Raw genomic sequence first — 26,334 nt, 5'->3', positions numbered from 1 at the left:
AACAAACATATTACCTAAGCCTATTCTTTCTTTCAGCTTTTGACTTTAATGTAATTTCTTTGGTCATCTTACCTTTTTTTTTCATGTTAAGATTAGATTTCCAACAGTTATACTGGAGAAGAAAAATTATCAATTTTATTAATCATGGTTTTATTTATTTGAATATTTAAGTCAGTAATTAAATATATATTTTGTTCACTGAGATGCCAATGTGTAAAATTCTGCATATACCATGTCTCTCTGAAGTGGAAAATGAGCACAAAACTCAAACACATGTTTATTTATTCATTGGCACTAATTCTGATTATGAAGAGCAATTATCACACAGAAAACAAATTCCTGTGGAGATGCCATTTTTACTTGCATCGTTCATTGTGCTCCTGGCTGCTTTCTCCTTGTACTATGGTGGCAGTCAATTAGTATAGACCTGTTAGAGCCCTAACTGGTGCTCGGAACTATGGAAAGCTCTTGGAGTAATGCAACACAGATTTCCTCTGGTCCTTATCCTCACAGTACTTAGTCAAGACCTCAAAAAGAAATGTGTAGAAATATGCAAAATGAGTCATAAGAGGTATGCTTCTATTAAGACCTATTGGTAGATACTGTATTATAAATTCTGTAAACCTTTAGAAGGAGCAGTAGTCATCCAAGTTGTGAAGTGTTGGAGTATTAAATTAGGACTTAGGAGGCAGAGGCTTTGGTTCTAGTTCTGCTGCTGGCTGACTTTGTGACCTTAGATAAATCATGTCTCTTCCTGGGATTTAGTGCCTGCATTTATGAAATTGCAAGAATGAACAAGATATTTGCTAGTTCTGTAATTCATCAGGAAGCTGGGAGTTAAACTGGGTCTTTAAGGATTTGTTTTTCTGTGTTTTGTTTTGTTTTGTTTTTTTGAAGGGCACATGAAATTGTAAAAGTTTTCAAGGTAGAATATATTGACAAGAAAGTAGAAATATATATAGTATATTCACTAGACAGTAAGTTTAAGTGTCAAAGGATGAACAAAATCCTGCATTTTTGGTATTATAATCATCAAAAAAGGACTTTTGAAGACCATTAGAAAGGTTAAGTAATAGGCTGAGTCTCTGTCTGAAATACTAGAAATTATTCTCAAGTTAATCAATCATAAGAGAATGGAACTAGAAAAGAGAAAATATTTTGAAAACTTGTTTCTTGCAGCTGAAGTAATCAGTGTAGGTAGAGGTTTTGAGGAAATAATAAATAACCCTCCCCCTTTCCTTCTGAAGTTCAGAACCAGCTCAAAGATAGACACGGCAAACAGACAGATGCAGAATAAATAGTTTTATTATTGATAAGAGCTGAATTGCACATGACTTAAATTTATAGCTACAAAGGTCTTTCTTATTCTAAATCAGTACTTCTCACTGACAGCAGTTTTCCCCAGCCCTGACATCTGGGACATTTAGCCATGATTGGGGACATTTCTGGTTGTCATAACTGGGAAGGGATGCTACTGCCACTGTCAGGAGATGCAGGGATGCTTGTAAACATCCCGCACCACCAGAGAAGCCCTACACAACAAAGCAATATGGATTATCCAGCCAGAGGATGCCCTGTCTCAGACTTATCAGCTAAATAAGAGTTGGAGACATGAAGAAAACCAATAAGGATATTCTAATGGAATTGCTCATGGAGATTTGGAGCCAAGGAAAATGGATAGTTTCCCTGTGTTTAATTTTTTTTTTTTTTTACTTTTTTGTTAAAGTATAGTTGATTTACAGTATTGTGCCAATTCCTGCCATATGGTGAAGTGACCCAGTTATACATATATGTGTACACATTCTTTTTCTTATCTTTCATCATTTTCTATCCCAAGAAACTGGATATATATATACATATGTATATATACATTCTTTTCCTTATATTATCTTCTATCATTTTCTATCCCAAGAGACTGGATATGGTTACCTGTGCTGTACATATTATATATATACATTCTTTTTCTTATATTTTCTTCCATCATTTTCTATCCCAAGAGACTGGATATAGTTACCTGTGCTGTACAGTAGGACCTCATTTCTCATCCATTCTAAATGTAATAGTTTGTATCTACTATCCCCAAACTCCCTGAATAATTATTAACTCCTATGCTAGCCATGCTTTATGACTTCCTATGGTTATCTAAAGCCAGGAATCACCAGACTTGAGCCCTACACAAACATAGATAGATGCTTTCTTTACATGTCACATAGTTTCCAACAAATTGACAGCAAGAGGTCTATCTACTTCCTTGCACTGATCTGGGGAGAAACATGTCCCTGTGACAGAGGAAAGACGAGTTTCCTTTCATCTCATTTGGGCATCTTGACCTAAGTTAACCAATCAGGAAATATACTCTTCTTTCAGTTTACCTAGTAGTCAAATATCAAAACCCAGCTGATACTTGCCACGCAGTTCCTGAACCAAGGGAGTACTTTTAGGTCCCAGTGATTTGCTTCACAGTTGTCTCTTTAATTTAAACTGAATTCTTTTTTAGAAGAAAGGTCATATTTATTTCATACCTTCTTATGTTGAAAAGTGTTCTTAAATTAGTAAATGGTAAATACCTGTTTAATGAGAGAATGGATAAATGAACAAATGCATATAAATAGCATAGAGGTCAATTAAGAACAATCTTGAGAGGCAGAAACTTTGGACTTGAAATAAGAGTATATAAATGACAAATGAAGGCTTTACTCAGCATAACAATAGAATGAAAGCAATGTTTTAGAAGAAAATTAGCATTTATTAGGTGTCATTTTTTTCAAGTATCTTGCAACATGGGAATTATCATTACCTTTTTTTTTTCCCTAGAGAGAAAAGTGACTTAAAAATGTTAATGAAATTGAGGTAAATTATTTGAAATTACAAAACACATAATGATGATGCAGTGATGGTAGTCATTAAAAAAGACAGGATGGAGCTTCCATATTGGTGAACACATCACAATGCTGGGAGGGTGGAGGCTTAGAAAGAGCATTGAAGCTCTACTCCTCTCCCTAGCCCTTGCCTCCTGCATCTCTTCCATTTGGCTGTTCCTGAGTTGTATCCTTTATCAAAATAAATAAAAACCAAAGTGTACGAGTAAACTACTGCCTACGTGTAAAGGCAAGCCTGCCCCCGGCATCCATGAGGTAAGAGGCCTTGTGCAAGTAGCAGCTTCTCAATGCCTTAGTCTCCTCACTAGTAAGATGGAGATAGTGGTCTTTTATGCTCAGGAGAATTCTAAAAAAGAAGGTAGAGTGTGAACCTGGCATGGCTAGAACTGAAAAGATGCTTAGAAGATGGACAGTTGACATTTGCTCTAAAGAACTCAAAGCTCTTCCAACAATTTGCTTCCCCACCCCAAAATCAACTAGAAAGGGAAACAGAAGGCTCATCATGTGATGTGATGGAAGACACAGGTTTGCAAGTATCTACCATGAGTCATTCACAAGCAGAGGGCTGTCCCAAAACAAAACAACAGTTTTGTGGAAGATCTAAACAAAGAATACAACCTTCCACCCCCATTTGATGCCCCTGGTTTTCCTAGAATCACCAAGGGATTTGCTGAGGATGATGTATAGAGCCTAGGATGAGGTACCATTTCAGTCCTTAATCTCATGAACTCTGTTGCTTTTTGCCACTGATGAGCCTAGATCAAAATATGGAGAGAAAGGAAAGCAGAGCTCTCTGAGCTGGTTTCATTGTTAAGAATAATCAGGAGTTCGGAAGCAGGTGCAAAGCCCTGTTCCCTTCCTGGGACCATTTTCTCCGAAAAGTAAGTCTCACCCTACTGGATGAGGTGTAACAAAGCCTGTTGCGTCCAGGGCGCGGACAAAGACCAGTTGCATCTGGGGGGAGAGTAGAATAAAAAACCTCTACCCCAGTGTTTAGGGCAGAAAAAGGTCTTGGGGAAAAGCAACCGCCATGCTGTAAGGACACTCAAGCAGCTCAGTGGAGAGTCTCAGGTAAAGAAAAACTGAGACCTCTGGCCAAAAGCCAGCATCATCTGCCATCTGTAGAAGTAAACCACCTTAAAAGCAGAATCCTTATATTTTTTTTGACCCCAGTCAGGCCTTCAGTTGAATAACCCCAGCTGACATCTGACTGACTTTAAGAGAAAAACCAAACTAGACATCCAGCCAAGCAGCTCCCGAATTCCTGACCCATGGAAATGTGAAAATAAATTATTGCTTCTGCTTTAGAAGGAGGAGGAGATTAGGTTATTAGGAGGTGAAACTTGTTTAGAAAAGTCAAGTTATATTTAATTTTAACTCAGATTAATCATAGTTTACATGTAACCAAGAATAACACTTAAAACACAATATATCTTATGTCTAGAGTAATGTTAAGTAGCTTTGGTTTATCTCCTATTTTGAATTAGCCATATCAGCTGCCACGTCTATTTTAGGGCCATGTTACCTAATGATAGTGATAACTGTGCATACGAATGTGATAGAGCTCTTTAGGTGATTTGCCCTGCAAATCTGGGGGTTTGGGCTGGAAAGACAGCTCATTAAGTTAGCACTTTTCTCTGAAAGTTCAAGGGTCAAGCAAACAAGTCTGATGATCTTGACATGACTCCTTAAGAATAGAGGGATACCCTCCACCCGCTCACCCAGCTCTTTGTGAATCAGGGAAGACGAGAATCATCCATTGCCTTCTGTCTTCTTTCATTTTTAACTCTTCCTCTTTTGCAGATCTCAAAGTTTTTCCCAGCCTCATCTAGGAAGAAAAGCAAACATACAAATATATTTTAAAGCAGCATGACTAATGCCCATTCTTAGATTCTTGAGAAGCTTTGAATATTTCAAATAAAAGATACATGATGTATAGTAAACCTTTTTTAGGATCGCATGTCATATCTTGTTATATGGAAAAATTTTAGTTTTGCTATTTTGTAACATTGCTGACATCCTAGGACAGTGGTTGTTGGCTGTGCAGCATTTTTCCTTCTACAGTGTTGATTCATTGCCTGCTCTGGGCAAGACCTATCTTAGACATAGGGAATATTCCAATGAACACAATAGAAATTCTCTGCCCTCTTGGTGCTTGGAAGAGGGGACCAATAATAGTCAAAAGAAATCAATATGTAATTTTTAGTAGTAATAACAGCCAAGAAGAAAAGTAGGTAAGAGTAAAGGGATACTGTCAAGAAGAGAGGAAGAGAGACTGTTTTAAATAGGAAGTCAGGAAAAGCATCTCTGAGATATCATGTAGACAGAGATATAGAAATTATGTGAGAAAGAGAACCAGTGGAGAAAAAGTGGTCCGGTCTGATGAATCATGAACTGCAAAGAAAAAGCACTGAATCAAGAAAAAGCTACTGAATTAGGACTGTTTGGGATACAGACCTAAGAGTTATTGTTTTTAAGCACAATGGGTAATTTTGACAAACACCTGTAGTTAAAAATCCCAGTAGGGAGTTCCCGTCATGGCTCAGTGGTTAACCGAACCTGGCTAGCATCCATGAGGACACGTGTTTGATCCCTGGCCTCACTCAATGGGTTAAGGATCAGCATTGATGTGAGCTGTGGTGTAGGTCGCAGACGTGGCTCAGATCCTACGTTGCTGTGGCATAGGTCGGCGGCTACAACTCCAATTGGTCCCCTAGCCTGGGAACCTCCATATGCCTCAGGTACGGCCCTGAAAAGACAAAAAGACAAAAAAAGAAAATTAAAAATTAAAAAAAAATCACAGTAGGACAATAAAGGGTGAGAATTGAGAGGAGGGGGGGGGGATTTCCTGGAAATTCCCCAACAGTTTTTCTTTGTGTCTTGATATTCAAACACTGTTGGCAGAAATTTGCTATAATGTCAGCTATCATGAGGCTCAACTTATTGAACTCTGAGTATGCTAGGCTGGGAAGAACTTTTTCTTGAGCTGAATATAGGTTTTTTAAGTTCTTTGACTTGCTAATTAATGCCTTAGGGGCTTTAGTGTCCTTTCACTGTTTATTTTCTAAGGGATTTGTCTTAACTGCTGCAGGGAACATATAAACCTTGCTGAGAGGAAACCAATGAAAATGGAAGGAATAGGTACCAGATCTTTCCTCTCTTGATGTATGATTGAAATAAAGAGTTCCTGGCAATATTCTGAAGGTAAAGGAGGAAATACCCTAAAGAATTTTAAGATAACCTTAAAATACAATGATAAAAGGCAAAGTGGAAGGCCATTTAATGGTCAAGAACAAAAGAAAATAGAATTTCAAAGGCTGATTCTATCACATAAAATTTTCACTGTTAAAATCTAGTGTTCTGTAATGCAAGCAAGATTCATTCATGAAGCTCCTTCTAAAAAACCAGTTTTGTGTGATTTATTGTAATAGAAGTATTTGTTTTCTAGTATGTTTGTCTTTTCAGCCTTTTATTCTCTCTGCCAGAGGTCATTTAGGGAAAAGTTACCATAGATATGTCCTAGGTAGAATCATATCACACCTTATTTCTCAGGAGGAGACAATAGAAGTGTACTTTCCTAACATCTCCTTTTTGAAGATGCAGAGCTTGAAGGCTGTTGTTAGGTTCCTTACCTAAAGTCAAGTCAGTTAACTCAGGGCCACACTGATTTTGCCTCTGGCTCCCATTTAATGCTTTAGATGAGCCACTCAAAAAGATAGGCAATAATGTGAACTAATGTGTAGCACCTAGTGCTGTGCAGGAATGAGGACTGTGCTGCTGACCTTTTTTAAATTTTCTCACCTGGTCCATAATTATCAGCTCAAACCTCAAAACTCCAATTAATCAAAACAATATGGGAGTCAGAATGTAGGTATCATAGATAAGAGCAATGGTTTAGGAGTTCCTGTCATGGCTCAGTGCAAATGAATCTAACTAGCATCCACGAGGACGCAGGTTTGAGCCCTGGCCTCACTTAGCGGGTTAAGGATCTGGCATTGCCATGAGCTGTGGTGTAGGCTGGCAGCTACAGCTCTGATTCAGTCCCTAGCCTGGGAACCTCCGTGTTCTGCTGGTACAGCCCTGAAAAGACAAAAAAAAAAAAAAAAAAAAAAAAATGGTTTAGAACTTTTTTAAAGTCATGGATTTATTTATGAATTTGAGGCAAACCATGAAAAATATACTCATGTATAAAATAGCACATGCCATTTCAGAAAAAAAGCAAAGCCCATTTGGAACTCATCCAGGTTAACGACCTATTATAGACCTAACTTAAAGTAGCTCCCAATTGCTGAGTCTGAGATAATATGAGCCAAAAAAATGATAGTAATAAGTTATAATACATGCAATAGAAGAAATTCTTGTGAGTTATACTAACATAAATAATTAACTATGTAAATTATTAACTAATATAAAATAATAAATATTTGACTAAGAAAATGGGGGACAATTCTTCCTTATAGTAGAATTTCAGTTAATAAATGTAGCAGCAATGAAAAAAAATTTTAAATGCTAATTGCCAAACACTAGTGTAATAATTTTTGCAGGCAAGTTTCATCACGGGAAGACCAAACTAGTGGATAAAAATATAATGAGAAACAGGATATATTCTCTCAAAGAATCTCCTCACAAAGGACTTAATCATCTCAAAGGGAAAATGAATAGCTTTAAAAGTGAAACCATGAAACCTGGCAGACAGCGTCTTAAGTATGGGGTCAAAGTTTTCTTACCCCTGATGAATCACATCCTGTGCCTCCTGGTAGAGGGCTCTGGAAGCGCACAGCATGACTTTTGCGGTAGTAACTGCTAAAAACTCCTCACCCGAATGGAACTGTAAGGAGTCATCAGACTAACTCAGATTGAGGGACATTCTACAAAATAAGTGACCACCCACTCTTCAAAACTCTCAGGATTGGAGTTCCCTTGTGGCTCAGTAGGTTAAGTATCTGGCATTGTCACTGTAGTGACTTGGGTCACTGCTGTGGCGTGGGTTTGATCCCTGAAACCTGGGACCTTCCACATGCCATGGGTGCAACCTAAATAAATAAATAAATACACACAATCAGGGTCATGAAAGAAAAAGAAAAGCTGAGAAACTGTCCCAGATTATAAACACTAAGGAGATGTGGCAACTGAATGCCATAGATTAGATCATGGGCTAACATAAGGATGTTAATAGGACATTTGACAAAAATTTAAGTGGGTCTTTAGATTAATTGTACCACATTAATATTAATTTTCTAAATTTGTACTGTGTACTGTGGTTATGAAAAATGTTAGCATTTGGAGACCTTAGTGAAGGGTATATGGAAATTCTTTGTTCTATATTTGCACCCTTTAAGTCTGACATTATTTCAGAATGAAATTAAAGATAAAAATAAATGCATTAAAAGAATCCCTGATTTGATGCTTTCCCTTGTTTCATATATTGTGTTTTTAACTTTTATTTATTTATTTATTTTGTCTTTTTAAGGCCACACCAGCAGCATATGGAGGATCCCAGGCTAGGGGTCGAATTGGAGCTGTAGCTGCCAGCCTACACCACAGCTCACGACAATGCCGGACCCTTAACCCACCAAGCGAGACCAAGAATTGAACGTGAGTCCTCATGGATGCTAGTCAGATTTGTTTTCGTTGAGCCACGATGGTAACTCGGTGTTTTTAACTTTTAAAGGCAAGAATATAAAGTGATCTTTTATAATTTAAAGTGAACTTCAGTTATAAGTAGGAACAGGTTGCCAGAGAGAGGGAGTTAACGTATTTCTGCTGACCACACATGAGAAAATATGCAGTGAATATGTCATAATGGTAAATAAGATCAATATTAAAATGTTGAAAACCATTACTCTTAAACATTAGCTTTATTATAGTATAACCGACATATAATAAGATATGTTTTAAGGATAATAGTTTGATGGGGGTTTTTTAAAAGTTACATTTTTTTGTTTTAGCATACTTTTCTTCCAGATACCTTCAGAGTTTAGAGCAAACAAACTGAGTCTTGCCTTTCTGTCCTTCCCTCTTTGTAAATGACTCTCCTCAGTACCCGATTATTCAAACCAGAAACCTTCTTAAGTGATAGAGATGTTTTTCCCCCTTGGGGATGCACTTTACTAGGGGGAATTAGGTTTGTAAATTAATATGTATAATGCAGTCTCAAAAGTGCTAATTGGCTGAAAGCAAGTACAGGTTTCGGTGCCATGGGATAGAGTATTTGAGATGTCTTTGAAGTAGAGGAATGAGGAAGGATCTGAGGAAGAAGCATGTCTGAACTAGGCTTTGAATGTTAGAAGTTAGATCTTGGAAGGTGGATGACAGGGAATTCTAGACCAAGCAGAAAGTTGAATATTCAAAACTCCAAACAGATGCATAGCATGTATTTGAATTGGCTACGTATAGATTGTATGAAGGAAATTAATGCAAAATAAGGAAATGAAGATAGCAATTATACAATTCCCCAGAGAGTTTCTCGTCTTGGTTATGTTTAAGAAATAGTTATTGAGCCAGCAATAGAGATGAATGGATGGATATTTACTATGTTTAAGACATTGGAAGACTATAAAGAAATTCCTGGCAGGTTAAGACCAGGAAACAGAGCTTGGTAAAGGTGATGAAATGAAGGCATCTCTTCTAAATGTTGGTTTAATTTGAAAGAAGTACAAGCTGTTGCTATAGGATAATGCCATTTTTTTTTTTATTATTCTTGGAACTGGTTGTTTACCAAATTATTAAGTGAAAGTCAATTAAAAGGACATAAAAGATGTACGTTCCATCCACTCTAGTCCTTCTGGAAGCTAGAATTTCTCTCAGCCACAACACCTAACTGGTAGTTACCATCATATGTCTCAGCTTTATGAATCATTGGTGTTTTTCTTTCTCCACATATTCACTTATACACAATTTGGTAATGAATGTTGAAGGCATCACTATCTTGTTGCTATCCTTTCTCTGTCTCTTGCAATGCTTTCCTGTTTAATACATCCATCTGTGTCAGGATAAAGGAAAGGTATTAATAAAGATGTATTAATGTTCCAAGGTTGACTAAAATTAACCCACCTGTCCTGCTTCCAAAAGCAATCCAAAAAGTAGATCCTGTGTTGATTTTTACAGTCATTAACAAATTGGTATAGAATTGGAAAGCTACATATATTGGGACTAGTAGGCAAAATATCACATGAATATTTTTTTGTGTAAAAGGGAATCTATTCATTAAACATTTATTGAACCTTCCATACCATGATCCCTGCCCTCGAGAAGCTTATAATATAAAAGAAAAAACAAGAATCATGGAATTCCCCATTTAAAAGAACCATAAGAAGCATATTATTATAATCCCTTCACTTTACAGATGAGGAAGTAACATCACACATATTCTAAACTATATTAGTTACAGCTTTTTGGTGGGAAGAAACAAGATACATTGACTTCAGAAAACTTCATGTTTTCACAATTTCTGTTTTGTTCAAAACCAAGGCAATGGGTAGTAGACATCATGACAGTCAAAATCCACTTCATACCTTTGTCCTTTGGTCTCTCCAAAATAACTTTCTTCCCACTGTTCCTTCTTCCCCTTGCATCTCCATTTTACAAGCAAAAGATACAAGATATAAAATTTAAACAAGAAGAGATGCAAAATACAATAACTGAAATAAAAAATTCACTAGAAGCAGCTAACAGCAGAATACAGGAGGCAGAAGAACAAATAAGCAAGATGGAGGACAGATTAGTGGAAATTACGGATGCAGAACAGAAAAGAGGAAAAAGATTGAAAAGAAATGAAGAGAGTCTCAGAGAACTCTGGGACAACGTGACACACACCAACATCCGTATTATAGGGGTGCCAGAAGGAGAAGAGAGAGAGGAGACAGAAAAAAATATTCCAAGAGATAACTTTTCTGTTAATATTTCATATCAACCACCAGCTCCTGGGACCCTTTCACAAACCATTCTCTTCTTATTATAAAATGTGTGAATTCCCTGGCACCAGCTCTCTAATAGGTCGTTTGCTCCTTGAGTGCAGTGACCATACATTATTAAGCTTCTTATTTACAAATCAAAACAATGTCTGCCACATAGCACAATCCAATAAAATTTGAATGATTTAGTGTTTTAACAAATATTTTAATGCTGTATATAAAGTGTTTAGTGGGAAATACAAAAGACATTTCTTGTCCATACTAAAATTACAGACTGGTGGGGAAATTGAATAAACACATCATTGGTTATGATAAGAGTCATACAGGGAACCAGCGGTTTGCTTGGAAAGGGAATAACAGAGTAAACAGGTGATAGGGATTACACATAGACGAGATGGCCAGGAAAGCATTCTTCCAAGAAGTAATGGTTGAATTGAGATTGAAAGTAAAAGAAAGAGCTAGTCATTGAACAAGGGCAGGTATATTAGTTACCAAAAGAAAACCAATATGGCTTCAGTCTAGTATGCAAGGAGTCAGCTGGAGTTTGGAGAAGAAGGCAAGCACCTTTCATGGGAGAGTAACTTGATTGGAGTATAGTTGATTTACAATGTTGTTTTAATTTCTGCTGTTTAGCACAGTGATTCAGCCACACATATACACATATCCATTCCCACATAGGTTTTCACGGAGCATTGAGTAGATTTCCCAGAATTCATTTTTTTAATTCTAAGTAGCTTTATTTATTTATTTTTTATAATGTTTTTTTATTTTTTTCATTATAGCTGGTTTACAGTGTTCTGTCAGTTTTCTATACAGCATGGTGACACAGTTAAACATACATGTATAGATTTTTTTTCTCACATTATCATGCTCCATCATAAGTGACTAGACATAGTTCCCAGTGCTACACAGCAGGATGTCATTGCTTATCCATTCCAAAGGCAATAGTCTGTATCTATTAACCCCAAGCTCCCAATCCATCCCACTCCCTCCCCCTCCCCCTTGGCAACCACAGATCTATTCTCCAAGTCCATGATTTTCTTTTCTGTGGAAAGGTTCACTTGTGCCATATATTAGATTCCAGATATAAGTGATATCATATGGTATTTGTCTTTCTCTTTCTGACTTACTTCACTCAGTATGAGACTCTCTAGTTCCATCCATGTTGCTGCAAATGGCAATATGTCGTTCTTTTTTATGGCTGAGTAGTATTCCATTGTGTATATATACCACATCTTCTTAATTCAATCATCTGTTGATGGATATTTCGGTTGTTTCCATGTCTTGGCTGATGTGAATATAGCTACAATTAACATGTGGGTGCATGTGTCTTTTTCAAGGAAAATTTTGTCCAGATATATGCCCAAGAGTGGGATTGCTGGGTCATATGGAAGTTCTATGTATAGATTTCTAAGGTACCTCCATACTGTTTTCCATAGTGGTTGTACCAACTTACATTCTCACCAACAGTGCAGGAGGGTTCCCTTTTTTCCACAACCTCTCCAGCACTTGTTATTTGTGGACTTATTAACGATGACCATTCTGACTGGTGTGAGGTAGTATCTCATGGTAGTTTTGATTTTCATTTCTCTAATAATCAGGGATGTTGAGCATTTTTTCATGTGCTTGTTGGCCATCTGTATATCTTCTTTGGAGAAATGTCTACTCAGGTATTTTGCCCATTTTTCCATTGGGTTGTTGGCTTTTTTGCTGTTGAGTTGTATAAGTTGTTTGTATATTTTAGAGATTAAGCCTCGTCAGTTGCATCATTTGAATCACTTAATTCATTTTTAAGCAAATCAATGGAAATCCATTGAAGGCCTCTTTTTGTGTGGTAAAGAATGGATTAGAGAGGTTTAGGGATAATGAAGACAGATCAATTAGAAATCAATTGTAGGTGCCTAGGCAAGAGATGGTTTACTAGGCAATGATGATTGCAGTAATAAGAATCAATGTAATAATTAGAATCAATGTATTTTGTCAGTGAATCAGTTCAGGGGCTGAGAGAAAGGGAGGAATGCACCCTGTTTACCCTTTGGGGGCTTGGATCATGGTGCCATTCATGCAGATGGTGTGGTCTATGAAAAAAATAAGTTGTTGGGAATCAAGGTTAGTGGTGAAATCACTGAAGATGTTTGATATCATCTAGTTTCAGGTCAAGATTCAAAAGAATGATAGAATGTTGAGGGTGGTGTTTTATACTATTACCAACCAACATTTAACCTTTGCTCTGTGCCTGGTCCTGGGCTAAATACTTTACAAAAATTATATAAAACTCCTCAACTGTGAACTATGTTCATTTTCAGTCCTAGTTTATAAATTAGGAGACTGAGATTTAGAGACACTAGGAGACCTTCCCAGGGTTAGACAGTGAAGACTTGAGCCCAATAGATCTTTCTGACTTCAGAACCTAGTACTCTTCCTCTCTGAGCTTTGCTGACTCTTGTTACCAAGTTGCTTGGTAGATCCCTTGACGAATACAACTCTGATGCTTCTTCTTTACCTGTTCCTGTACCTTGTTAGAATACCATTCAAGTCATTGAAGTTAAGAATTCAATTACCTGTCTTACTGTATCAAATTAGCTAGCAATCTAGTTTAAGATTCTCTCTAACAGGGTGATGAAGCAGATTCTGCAGGTAAGGAGGTGGGTTGTTTTCTTTCAACATGCCAGATGTTCCCTGTCACCAGCCCTTGGCTGAGACAGATATTCTTGTCATTTGCTAAGATCTAAGTGATCTGGCTCTATTGTGTCTATTGAAATTTTCAGTGCCCTGTAGAGAATTGAGTCTATGCCTTAATATCAGGCTGTATCCAAAGAAAAGAAAACAATTCATTTAAAAGGATAGCTCCTAGTATGAAAAAAAACCTTGTACTTCCAAGCAATCATTAATAACTACAAGAGAATTCACTGATTTTTTTCATATACTGAAATTGGCCATTGGTAATAGACAATGAACTAATAACTCATAAATGAATAATAAAAAAAATAAAAAAAAAAAAAAAAATAATCATAGATGATCTAACATGCATACTATACTTACAAGAAATACAACTTCACAGAAGTACTGTGCTCCTAACAGAGCATTAATGGTCTTATTCAAGGGTTAGCAAATAAATGTGGTTTTGGGTTACTTGATGATTCAATTTCTACACTGCTTTTGATTTCTTAACTAGTGTTTCTGAACATGTTGAATGTAAGTGCAAGGCAGATTATTTGGAGAATGTACATACATCTTGAGGCAACTTTAGAAAATCATGTAGTAATTTTCTATTTGGCATTATTATCTTTAATCCACTTTTTGCATTTGAATTCATATCAGCCCTCTAGGCATACATACATCTAGCATACATACATACCCTCCCATAGACCAAGTCCTGTTAGATTCTAGGGAGGCAAAAATTAATAAAATTTAGCTCCTTTCCATAAGAAGCTAATTCTAGCAGGTGAAATAAATAAATCAAGAAATAAGAATAATAAAGTGTGATAGTTTCTCCGAAAGATTAAACCACAAAGTACTATGTAAACATTAATTGAAAAGGAGGGGATGTGGTTTGGCAAATAATGCCATTGGCAAATGGAATCTTTGTAGAGGATGTATCATTTGTGTTGGCCTTTGGAGAATAAATTAGCATTTGCTGGCTAGAAAAAGAGAAGGTGGGTCTTGGAAAATGGAGAACAGATTATGAAATGATTCTGGAATTCCTTGGTAGTCTAGCAGTTAAGGATTTGGCATTGTCACTGCTGTGGCACGAGTTCGATTCCTGGCCTGGAAAATTCCACATGTGCCAGGATGGGCCAAAAATGAATAACTAAAAGGATGGTAAAAGTGGTAGCTCATGATGTTTTCAGAGCCCCTGGAAGTTTGTCTGTACATGAAATTGAAGAGTATTTAGGAAAGATGACAGGCTGGGTAAAGTCTGTCTGGGGCTACCTTTAGAAAAATATATGTGCCATCCTAAAGAGTTTAAATTTCACCTTGCTAGCGAAGAGTCCTAAAGTGTTTTTAAAGATCAATCTGTGTTTTTTTAAAAAAAGATTCTGGGTATATGAGAATGATTTGGAGGAAGAGACTCTGTAAGACACCGGGCTATGAATATAGACACGTGGTGTCTAAGTGCCAGAATAAGGGGGAAAACTATAGAATATCTGGCTTCAAACTCCTTGTGGTTCATACCACCCTTCCCTGCCTCAGTAAACTGTCTTAATATCCCAAGTGTGCAGTGAACACACCAGGTCACAGAGACAGACCGGAGCAAGCACACGTCAATTCAGCTGCCCCTTGTATAAACATGTCCACCTTCCCTGGAATATCTTCGACCTGTCGTTCTGGAAAAGAGGCCCTATACCACAGGTTGAATTAATATCCTCTTATTGCCACAGTGTTGCTGCTTCAGAGGTCCCTTTGATTTTAACTGAAAAATCAATAAAAACCTTTTTTCCTGGGCTTATTCCAGCCTTTATTTTTCCCAAAGTCCTAAAACATAGAAGAGCTTTTTAGCTTGCTGAGCCAATCATCTTTATCATTCTTGAAGAAAGAAATTGATTCTACCTGAGCTTTTGGTACAGGTCCACTGTTCCAAAGGCTGGAAGAGTTTGCAAGGTTTTATGGCTGAATTGCCTATTCTTGATCCATCCAGAGCTCCTCTGCGGCTTAAAGAAAGTAAAAGCATAATTAACATGAATGGGCAGACTCATGCTTCTTGAAAACAACCATCTGACCCTGATCATCTGTCCATCTGGAGAACTCCTGAAATGGGCCCAGAATACCCAAATGAAAACATTTGCAAACGTTTTAACAGGTTGTTACAGCAGTCCAACTGAACAGGACACGTACAGAGCTACAGGAATGGATAGGTGTGAAAGATGTCCACAGGACCCGAGAATAGATTGACCACAGTTCTTCAAGAGGAGGAAGGAATCAAGGATAATTTCATCTTTAACTGTGATAGAATATTCAGAGAGAAGAATAGATTTTCAGGAGAAGACAAATGTACTTGGAAAAAATATAGATATTCCAAATAGATAGACCTCTTTCTGGGGTTGAACAGATGACTCTGGAACATGAGAGGTGAATCAGTGTGAGATATTTGGAATCCATCAGTGTATAGATATCGTTTGAACAAACAACATTGGGTGAAATATCGCAGGGAAATTATATGAGAGAAGAAGATCAAAAGCAGAACTCAGGACTCACTGATGTGGGGGGGCTAGACAGAGGAAACAGAGCTAACATTGCTAAAGAACTTGAATGGTGTCATTGACGAACATATGCTACAAAATATTGTAGGTGGCTTTTTTTTTGTCATGATGAAGGAAAACTGAGAATATTAGTAAAAGAGGAAGGGAAACTCCAAGGAAGCGTGTGATTGAATATGGGAAATGGAGCTGAGTGTTGGGAGCAAATATCTTTGATAGGGAAGAATCTCAGAAGGAAGTAGAGACTTAGAATTTCCATTATGATGGGAAGAAAAAGACGGGCAAGGTGTTTGTGAACAGAACTAGCATTGGCGTCACATAGACCTACTTGAATTTTGGCTGTGCTCATCATGTGAGGGGAAAAAATTATATAACTTCTTTGGGTCTTGGTCTCTTTTTAAAGTGATAAAGATGTCTCTTCTGTAGGGTTTGGGCTTTCATGATAACAGAGGTTGAGCTTTTGTATCCACTCGTTCCTTTGCCCGGATCGCTTGTTCCCCAGATAGGCACATTCCTTCTTGTCCACAGGTCTCCCGGTTCCTCCGACCACCCCCACCCCAGTCTCAGCTTCTTCCTCTTCCTCATGTCCCCTGTCTCATCACTCAGAATTATTTTCTTCACAGCACCTATTCCCATGAAGTGACCTTGTCTACGAATCTTTTTGTGTTTATTTTGTCCATATCTTTACAGCCAAGTTTACCTATTAGAATACATTCATGATAAGGACAGAGACCCAAACTCATTTATTATTCAGTTCACCTCTGCAGGACAGTTGGTACAATTCAGTTCAGTAAATATTGGATAAGACTGTTCATAAAAAGTAGTTATTGGGAGAAGGATAAATTAGGAGTTTGGGATTAACATACACACGCTAACTCTATATCAAATAGATAAGCAACAAGGACCTACTGTGTAACAAGGGACCCATATTCGATATGTCATAACCTATAATGGAAAAGAATCTAAAAAATAATATAACTGAATCACTTTACTATACATATGAAACTAATACAGCATCGTACATCAGCTACACTTCAATTTTTAAAAAGTGGTTATTATTGGTCTGAGTTTGGAGATGAGGGAAGAGGAGTTGACAGGTTAGGAAACAGCTACCTCCTCTGAGTAAAAAGAATATAGAGGACAGGACTGGGGATCCAAGCAGGTATGTGTCAGGACTTTAGCTCTACAAGAGGTTTTGTGGATAGAGTGAGATATTTTCCTAGTCCATTGTGGAGTTCTTTCAAGTCCAGCCAAAATCACTCAGGCTATCTTGTCCTTATTTGTTGGTCTTCCATTAACCAAAAGTCTCTTTTAAAAAAAATCGTGCATAGATACTATTTATTTGCTTCTGTGTGAATAATGTTGCTAATCTTGGTTGATAATTCTTGTTTTTCTACTTGCAAGGCCCAAGCAGCGCTATGCACTATACACATATGAGCTCATTTATTCCTCTAAACAATCCTGTAAGGACAATAGTATAATTATCCCATTTTACAGATGAGAAGACTGAGGCACAGAGACAGATACTCTTCCCAAGGTCACATAGCTAAGAGTTTGGCTATGGATCCGATGCCCTTAACCATTGAGCTACACTGCCTCTCAAGACCTCATCCATCCATCTGAAAGAAAAATGGGCTTTGTTGAAGCCAGACAACGCTGTTCATCAGCTAGACAGACAAAGCAGGTCAGATTGTCCTGCCAGGGAAATGTCCTGGGAGAAATTGTCCTGTCCGGGAACAAACCTGGAAGGAATTTTCCTTTCAAGGAAAGGAATACTTGATTTGCTTTTACCTTTTTTTTCCCCTCCTCACATCATTGGCAGCCCCTTCCAATTTAAGGTCATCTGAAAGTTGAATTAATACTCTGTTTACTCCTTCTTTCAGGTAATTTAATAAATACTCTGGGCTCAACCCTGAACACCTCATAGAAAATCTACCCTTGCACCAATGGATTGATTGGCTGACACGGTGAAAGGATATTCAGTTTTGCATGGACAGACTTTAATTTGCACTATAAAGTGTTGAATATATGATTTCTTAGAATGTTTATGCTTAATGCTTTGCTTACAACCCAAAACACTGGTTGTAAATTTCAGCCCTATCTTTTCTTATTCAATTTTTCTGGTGATCTGCTCTCTTTATTTTTTCCCAATTTATCTTTAGATTATATAGACCATCAAAAAATCCTTATTTGGAGTAAATTTTGAGTCTCATTCCTCATCTCCTTAAAATTTACAGGAAGGATAATTATGGAAAGGAAATGAGGTTTTTAAGTTCTCCTTCTCAATAGGCTTCCATATCAGTTTCTTAAACTCAGGGGTCATGAATCACTATTGATTATTCTAAAATCAGATCTGTTGTGCAGAGTGATGGTGCTGTGGTCTACAGGTGTGTGGAAGTGTAGCAAGTTAGTAAAAACTACTGACTCTGGAGCCAGACTGACTAGGTGTTCATCCTTTGGTCTATGTACTTGTGAGACCATGGGCAAGGTATCTAACTTCTCTGGGCCTTGATTTTGTTAGGCCCAGAGAAGATGTAAAATGGAGACAGCACATCTAAAGCTATTGCAAGGAGTACTTGCATTTATGTAGGTACAGTATTTAGAATGGTGTCTGGAACCTGGAAGGATCCTTGTAATGCTGTTTTCTTTGTTGTTGATAACTTTGTTACTGATGAAAAAGCTGCTCCTCTTGTCACTTACTGTTGTAAAAATGCTCTCTTAACAAGTATTATTTCCGTCCATCTCGAGGGATTCATATGGTTAGTTCAGTATGATATGCTTTTAGTTCCTCCAGTATATCATTTATTGATTGTTAAAATTTGTGATTCATTTATACACAGACTGTTTGAGTTGCTTTATGTCTCTTATGTAAATGTTTGAATCAGTCGATACTGAAAAGTAATTTAAATAAAGATATCTTCAGTATTTTTCTTTGCTTTTAAGTATCCAGTGACTCAGTGTTTTCCTTGGGTTAGACTGGTTTAACATTCTTAATTTTAAGGAAGTTATTTTACTTATGTGTAGATATAAAAAAAGGCAGACCTAATAACTTATACGTACATTCAGGTGTGTAAAGCAGCCTGTCCTTCACCTGCCTATAAAACGTACATGCTGCCATCTGCTGGAAGGAACTTTGGTACAGTGGTTAGAGAGTATTTTTGGAAAAGATTGTCTTAAACAACTTGACTCAGTTTTTTGGTTTGTTTGTTTGTTTATAATTTAAACTACATCTCTGATTCCATTAAGAGTAAACAAATTTACAGTATAAGAGTCTTTGAGTCCTTTTCAGTGAAAACTAAGATGGGGGCGGTGTGTTTTTTTGTTTGCTTTTGTTTTTGTTTACTCTTTTCAGGTAGATTGTAAAAATACATCCACAAACTTTAAAATTTTGTGTGTGGATAGGTGGAAGTGTCCTAAAGTGCTTTATCTTTTCCTGAGGGCAGTCGTGTGGCATCTTGCTTGATTTTCATGAAGCAGGCAGAGGGAGGCTGACTATCATTTGCCAGTGACAAAAAAGAGGCTTGGAGGGTTTAAGTGACCTACCCAAGGTCACGTAGTTTATAGGAGGCATAAGTGGGGCCAGAGTCCAGGTCTTTGACTCTGTTTAATCCTGTGGTGCAGATTATTTCTCCAACTCTTATCATATCCTGTGTGTCTCAGAGCATAAAAACATTGCATCCTGTTATTAATGAGGCCTGGCAAGATGACAAACAGCCAACTTATTAAGTACACTTTAGAAGTGAATAAGGAAGCAACTTTTTAAACCTTGAAAAGCAAAATAGTAAATGATATTCATTGGTCTGCACAATACAGACACCTAAATATTTGTTGATTTGCCACATTGAAAGAATATTTTCTGCTATGTACAAATATTATTGCCTTTTAGTTGATTATTTCTGCCCAGAGTAATTTAGTTATACTCTGAGACAGTTTCACAAATGTGTGCCAACTTGAAAAATTCCATAACTGATTGTGATTTATGCTGGAGCACCCTGATATCTAACTAGCCTAGCATAACAGGGATCTTTGTTAAATACTACTTTTCTTTTGGTGAATGGTAAATGTGGCTTTTAAAAAAATGTCCTTCTATTCCATCATTTTATAATGCAGTGTCGCCATTAAGAACATTAGTTTTTATCCATCGTACTTTCTGGGCAGTCTGCTGATTTTAAAGTTTACCAAAAGCAATGAACTGACTAATTTAGGGTGATGATATGTACATTATACTAACTCAGATATCACAAGCTATTTGTTATGATTGCCACCTTTCATTTATTTTATGATTCTGATAGTTTTCTGATACGTGTGTTTCCTATAACACTTAAAATGTGGTTGTCACTGCTGCTCTGCAGTGGCTGTAAGGGCCTCTCTTCCCTTCATCACCTCTTCTCCAGAAACTAATGCACTTCTTGTCATCTAGCTATTTTCTTTAGTTTAAAATTTTATTGTTCCCCTGTTATGTGCACATACTATCATTGATTTCAAAGGTTTTTTTTTAAACATTAAATGTATTTACATCTCAATACATTCACCTAAATCTGTGTTCTAACCTTGTGTGTGAAGCCGTGTTGCTAATTTAAAACAGCTGCCTTACGAGAAGTGTCTTGGAAGGTCCATGAGTCTCTTTGGATGAATGTGTTAGTGACAGGCCTGGCTTCAGACTTGTGCTTATATTGGAACTAAGATCTCAGAGATTTCTTATCAGATAATTAATCCAGAAATGAAGGGGGATTCAGTCTTCAATTAGGCATGAGGTGTGGAGTAAGAGAAGAGAATCTGCCCATGAGCAGAAAGGTCATGAGAAATCACAGCTCTTTTTTTTTGGCCAGCATTCAGCTTTTCCTCATATCAATCTTAAATCTCCCCCTTTAATGGCATGAACCCATGGGTTTGGGTTTTATTTGGTCTAGATATGCAAAATAAATTGAGCCACCTTCCATATGGTGGCTATTAAATCTTATTGCTAGGTTTTATTTTCTGCTTCCCACACTCTAATGTGCTTTAAGGTCCCTCTGCCCTTCTTGTCTTAAATTTTTTGAGCAACTGTGTGAATAAATTGAATCTTTCAATTCTTACCCCAACCTTATGAGGCAGCATTATTATATCCATTTGATTGAAGCTTAGAAAGATAAAGGCCCCACAAACAATGAGTGGTTGAACCAAGATGTCATGAGACTCTTAGTGGCTAGTGTCAGACTTAGCCACTAGATCTGTCCCACCATTCTTTATGTGACGTATTTTCCAGACTCCTTTCTCTTTGCTTAAAGGGGGCTCGGGATACATTCCTATTTGTAGGCACTTCTTTCATAAGGCAGAACGGACAACTTCAACTCAATACTTCAGGTGTCCTCTGGTCTATGGTGGGACAACTTGCACATGAGCTACCAGCCTGCATGCCTGTGCAATGCAGGAGTGAATTGCAGATTCTTTTTCACTCATTGGCTAATCCTGATTAGGTATTAAATTGGGTCTTACTATTGTATGTGTGTGTATGTATTTGTAAATCTATGTGTGTGTGTATATCCATATTTTTCCACTCAAAAAGACCCTAAATCTTTTCTTGTTAAACCACACTTTGTCATCTTTATACTAGCTATATACTAGCTTCCCTAGATCTTTTACGTCCACCTTAGCTGTACTTCCTTTTTTTATTACATCTACAAATTCAGTAAGTGTACCTTTATTCTACATTTAAAGCCTTGATATTTTAAAGTGTTATATGTAGATCCATTAGATTCCTGAAACACTTAATTTGAGATTCTTTTTTTTTTTAATTTTTTATTTTTTGTCTTTTCTAGAGCCACACCCACAGCATATAGAGGTTCCCAGGCTAGGGGTCTAATCGGACCTGTAGCCGTTGGCCTACATGGGATCCCAGAGCCACAGCAACATGGGATCTGAGCCGCATCTGTGACCTACACCACAGCTCACAGCAACACTGGATCCTTAACCCACTGAGCAAGGCCAGGGATCAAACCTACAACCTCATGGTTCCTAGTCAGATTTGTTAACCATTGAAACACGATGGGAACTCCTAATTTTTTTTTTATTGTTATTTCCCCAATACAATTTTTTTTTTTTAACTGTACAACATGGTGACCCAGTTACACGTACATGTATACATTCTTTTTTCTCCCATTATCATGCTTCATCATAGGTGACTAGACAGTTCTCAGTGCTACACAGCAGGTTCTCATTGCTAATCCATTCCAAAAGCAATAGTTTGCATCTATTAACCTCAAGCTGCCAATCCATCCCATTCCCTCCCCCTCCCCTTCCCCTTGGCAACCACACCAATGGGTCAATGAGGAAATCAAGAAGGAAATTAAAAAATACCTTGAGACAAATGATAATGAAGACAAAACCACTCAGAATCTATGGGATGCCACAAAAGCAGTGCTCAGAGGGAAATTCATAGCAATTCAGGCCTTCAAAAAAGAAAAAAAAAAAAGGAGAATTTGAGATTTCTTGGTCTGTTTCTTGGTCAGTGTGGTAATTCACAATTTTATGACTCATGAATTTATTTTTTTTTAAAGAGCATTCTGTTATCCCTGAGTTCTATTTCTTTTTAAAGCTTCTCTCTATGAGATTATGCCTTTATCTCCTCTGTAGGTTTTAAATTTGCTGTGCCTTCTGTCCCAAACCTCCCAAATCTCAAGTTGATTGCAGTTGGTTTTCCATCCCTCTTTTAGTTATTATGACAAATGTTGGTTCCCTGTTCCTAAGAACAGCTAAGAACTTTGAAATTTAGCCAGATAACTCCACCTTTCCCACTTCTGCTAGCATTTTACTAAGCAATTGTTATTCACATTGATCTTTCACTAGCATAACCATATATGTCTACTTTTGATTCACATTTGCCAATAATTTGCTGAGTGTTTTAGCATATCAACTCATCTCTGCAGTCTTCACCTTCCTTGTCAGTATAAATCTATATTGGACTATGACCTCTGAGGCCACTTAAGTTCTAATATATCTATTACTTTAAAGCATACCAAATCACTCATAGTAATTTTAATTTAACATTTAAAATTAGACAAAGAGCAGTGACTCAACTTTGCCCTAATGAGCCATACCCAGGACTGATACTCATATGGTATGTTCTTGTGTAGTCATCTTAGGAATTCAAATATGGAAGGCTTTCTATTCTGTAGGACTTCTAGGCGATCACCACTTCTGCTGCCCCAGTCCTGGAGGGGGTGGAATGGGAGGACCACCCAGTTACTGGCCTCCAGAGAGACCACCACAACTCCTGCACACCAGCTCCATTTCCACAGGCTTCCCCAACTGGATGTAGCACCCCTGGCAGCACCAGGGGTACCCCTGGATGACATGCTTGCTCTTTTCCTCCACATGGTTGCAACCATTCACAGCTGGCAGGTGTGACACCAGAGTCATCCTCTTGTGGTTGCTTTGATGAATGTTCTGTGTGAATTATAGCACATGTGGACTCTTAATACAGTAGTTTAATGAAGCTCATTTTTTTTTAACTTTGACAATTTCATTTATTTATTTATTTTTTATTTTTATTCTGTGAAATTGGATTGTGATGATCATTATACAACTACAGATGTGAGAAATTCATTTGAGTAATAAAAATAAAAAATAAAAGTAAAAATAATGAAGCCCTTTTAAAGCACATTCTCTATGTTCATGTTATTGTGGGATCTGCGAAATCAGTAATTCACATAGCCGGGAATTATTCCAAAGCTAAAAGTAAGTGATTTCATTTCAGAGGTTGGTTTAAACTGAATTTTTTTAAAAAGCGACTTGACTGCAGTATTGGGGATTACATGGCCGATCCCTTAAATGTTGTACATTTCATGAAATCTTTCATGTTGCCTTTTTTTCTTATAATGATCTGCTTTGTTTTTAGGTGAATGAAATTTATCATGATGAGTCCCTCGGAGTGCATATAAATGTCGTCCTGGTGCGCATGATAATGCTGGGTTATGCAAAGGTAAAATATTTTAAATATGTGACCTGTGAACAGTAATGATGGGGTTAGCAGACAGAAGGTTAGTTTGCTGAAGCCTTAGCTAATAGGTGGTATAGTTATGTCTCACACGGACATAACTGAACTGAGGAAGAGAAACTGCCCCAATGAACCAAAATCTCTTCATTTGAGTAGATGATAAATGGCTTTGGTGCAGGCACCATTTGCTGTGTTTACCTCTGTCTAATGAAGTTGGAGATAATTATCTTGATTTTAGGCATCACTGTAAGGATGAAAATGAATGGATACTATTGTGAGGAAAGAGAATTCCTTAATCTGTTATCATCACCAAATTTATGATTCATTTATTAATTCAAAAACATCCATATTGAATGCCTACTGTGTTTCAGAAGCATTATAGCTGTTTCAAATATATCAGTGAAACAAAATAACAGAGATCCTTACCCTTTCATAATTTATTAAAAGCAATATTTTACATGTGTGTCTTTCCAGTTAAGAAGAGTGAAGCACACAATGAGACACACACACATATATATGTATGTGTGTGTATATATATGTATGTTTGTGTGTGTGTGTATATATATATATATATATGATTTTTAAAAATTTATTTAAAAGGGTTTTAATCTTTTTGAAAACAAAAAGTGTGTCAAAATGTATACAATAAGTATTCTACATACTGTAACTTCAGCTGGCTTAAAAATGACACTAGAGGAGTTCCCGTCATGGCGCAGTGGTTAACGAATCCGACTAGGAACCAGGAGGTTGAGGGTTTGATCCCTGCCCTTGCTCAGTGGGTTAACGATCTGGCGTTGCCATGAGCTGTGGTGTAGGTTGCAGACGAGGCTCGGATCCTGCGTTGCTGTGGCTCTGGCGAAGGCTGGTGGCCACAGCTCTGATTAGACCCCTAGCCTGGGAACCTCCATATGCCGCTGGAGCGGCCAAAGAAATAGCAAAAAGACAAAAAAAAAAAAAAAAAAAAAAGACACTAGATATGTCCTTGTCTTTGAAAATAATGGAATGGATGAAGTGTTCTCTTCCTTTGAGGAGGAAACATAGGGGAGGTGCCTAACTTGGCAGCTTTCTTGATGTTCAAAATTACACGTCCCCCCCCCCATTAATTAATCCTTCTGAGTATGGAATACTAGTAAAATAATGCATTTGGCAAACAGGAAAAAAGATCCACATGTCTGCATCTCATTTTGTATGAAAACTTACATTTCTGGTGAGAGGGTGCCACTGACCTTTGGTTTATCCCATAAACCTGGCCTACTTTGTGTCTCCAACACTGAAGGCAAGTCAGCTCCAGCCAAGATGTTCACATCCTTCAACTGGTTATTAATTATTTCCTTGGAGAAGTCTGTGATCAGCATATAACAAACCAAATTTTTTTTCTTAATTAAGAATGTAAACACTGATAAAAAAACATTTGCTGAAATGTAACAAAGCTGCCAGCCAGTCAGCCCAGTAGGGACAAATTTGGGGCTCCAAGTTCAATTTCTCATTCCATCAGAAATACTCTGGGAAGGATGGTCCTTTTCCCTCTGAACTTTTCACTCTTGATCACAGTGTGATAGCAGCAGTGTTCTAAGGAATGTCAGTGCATCCCTGGGAACTGTAAGATATAAGGACACCCCTCTTCATTGCTTTGAGGTTTTAAAAAATGTAGTTATTTTTTTCAGCGTGAGGTTTACATAATTTGACTGCTTCTCAAGATGAAAATGTAACCAGTTTTGCCTGCTTACAGAAGAACTTAGGTTCTTCCTGTAGGTTGATTAATTTTTTTTTTTTTTTTTGTCTTTTTGTCTTTTCCTAGGGCCACTCCTTCGGCATATGGAGGTTCCCAGGTTAGGGATCCAATCAGAGCTATAGCTGCTGGCCTCCACCATAGCTACAGCAACGCCAGATCCGAGCCACGTCTGCAACCTATACCACAGCTCACGGCAACACCCGATCCTTAACCCACTGAGCAAGGCCAGGGATCGAACCCGAAACCTCATAGTTCCTAGTTGGATTCATTTCTGCTGCACCACGATGGGAACTCCTAGGTTGATTAATTTTGGAAAAGAAAGAAAGAAAGGGAAAGAAGGGAAAGAAGTGAAAGGAAGGAAAGGAAGGAAGGAAGGGAGGGAGGGAGGAAGAAAAGAAAAGAAAAGAAAAGAAAAGAAAAAGAAAGAAAGAAAGAGAAAGAAAGAAAGAAAGAAAGAAAGAAAGAAAGAAAGAAAGAAAGGAAGGAAGGAAGGAAGGAAGGAAGGAAGGAAGGAAGGGGGCGGGAGGGAAGGAAGGAAGGAAGAAAAGAAAAAAGAAAAGAAAAGAAAAGTAAAGGAGGGAGGAAGGAAGGAAAGAAACTGAAGATCTTTCACTTTAACATCTCTGGAAAAAAGTCT

The 26,334-nt window shown here is 37.4% G+C and overlaps 1 protein-coding gene across 1 annotated transcript in view; it reads left to right on the top strand.

The window, feature by feature from the left end:
* ADAMTS3 (ADAM metallopeptidase with thrombospondin type 1 motif 3) overlaps positions 1–26,334 on the top strand; it is a 273,471-nt gene that overhangs the window by 204,949 nt on the left and 42,188 nt on the right. Inside the window, exon 6 of the mRNA XM_021101423.1 lies at positions 23,867–23,950. Coding sequence (XP_020957082.1) covers positions 23,867–23,950 — 84 coding nt within the window. The remainder of the gene's footprint in view (positions 1–23,866; positions 23,951–26,334) is intronic.

The sequence above is a fragment of the Sus scrofa genome, chromosome 8 (genome assembly GCF_000003025.6).
Source record: "Sus scrofa isolate TJ Tabasco breed Duroc chromosome 8, Sscrofa11.1, whole genome shotgun sequence".
In the NCBI taxonomy this organism is placed as follows: domain Eukaryota; kingdom Metazoa; phylum Chordata; class Mammalia; order Artiodactyla; family Suidae; genus Sus; species Sus scrofa.
This window is presented reverse-complemented; position numbering and strand designations above follow the sequence as displayed.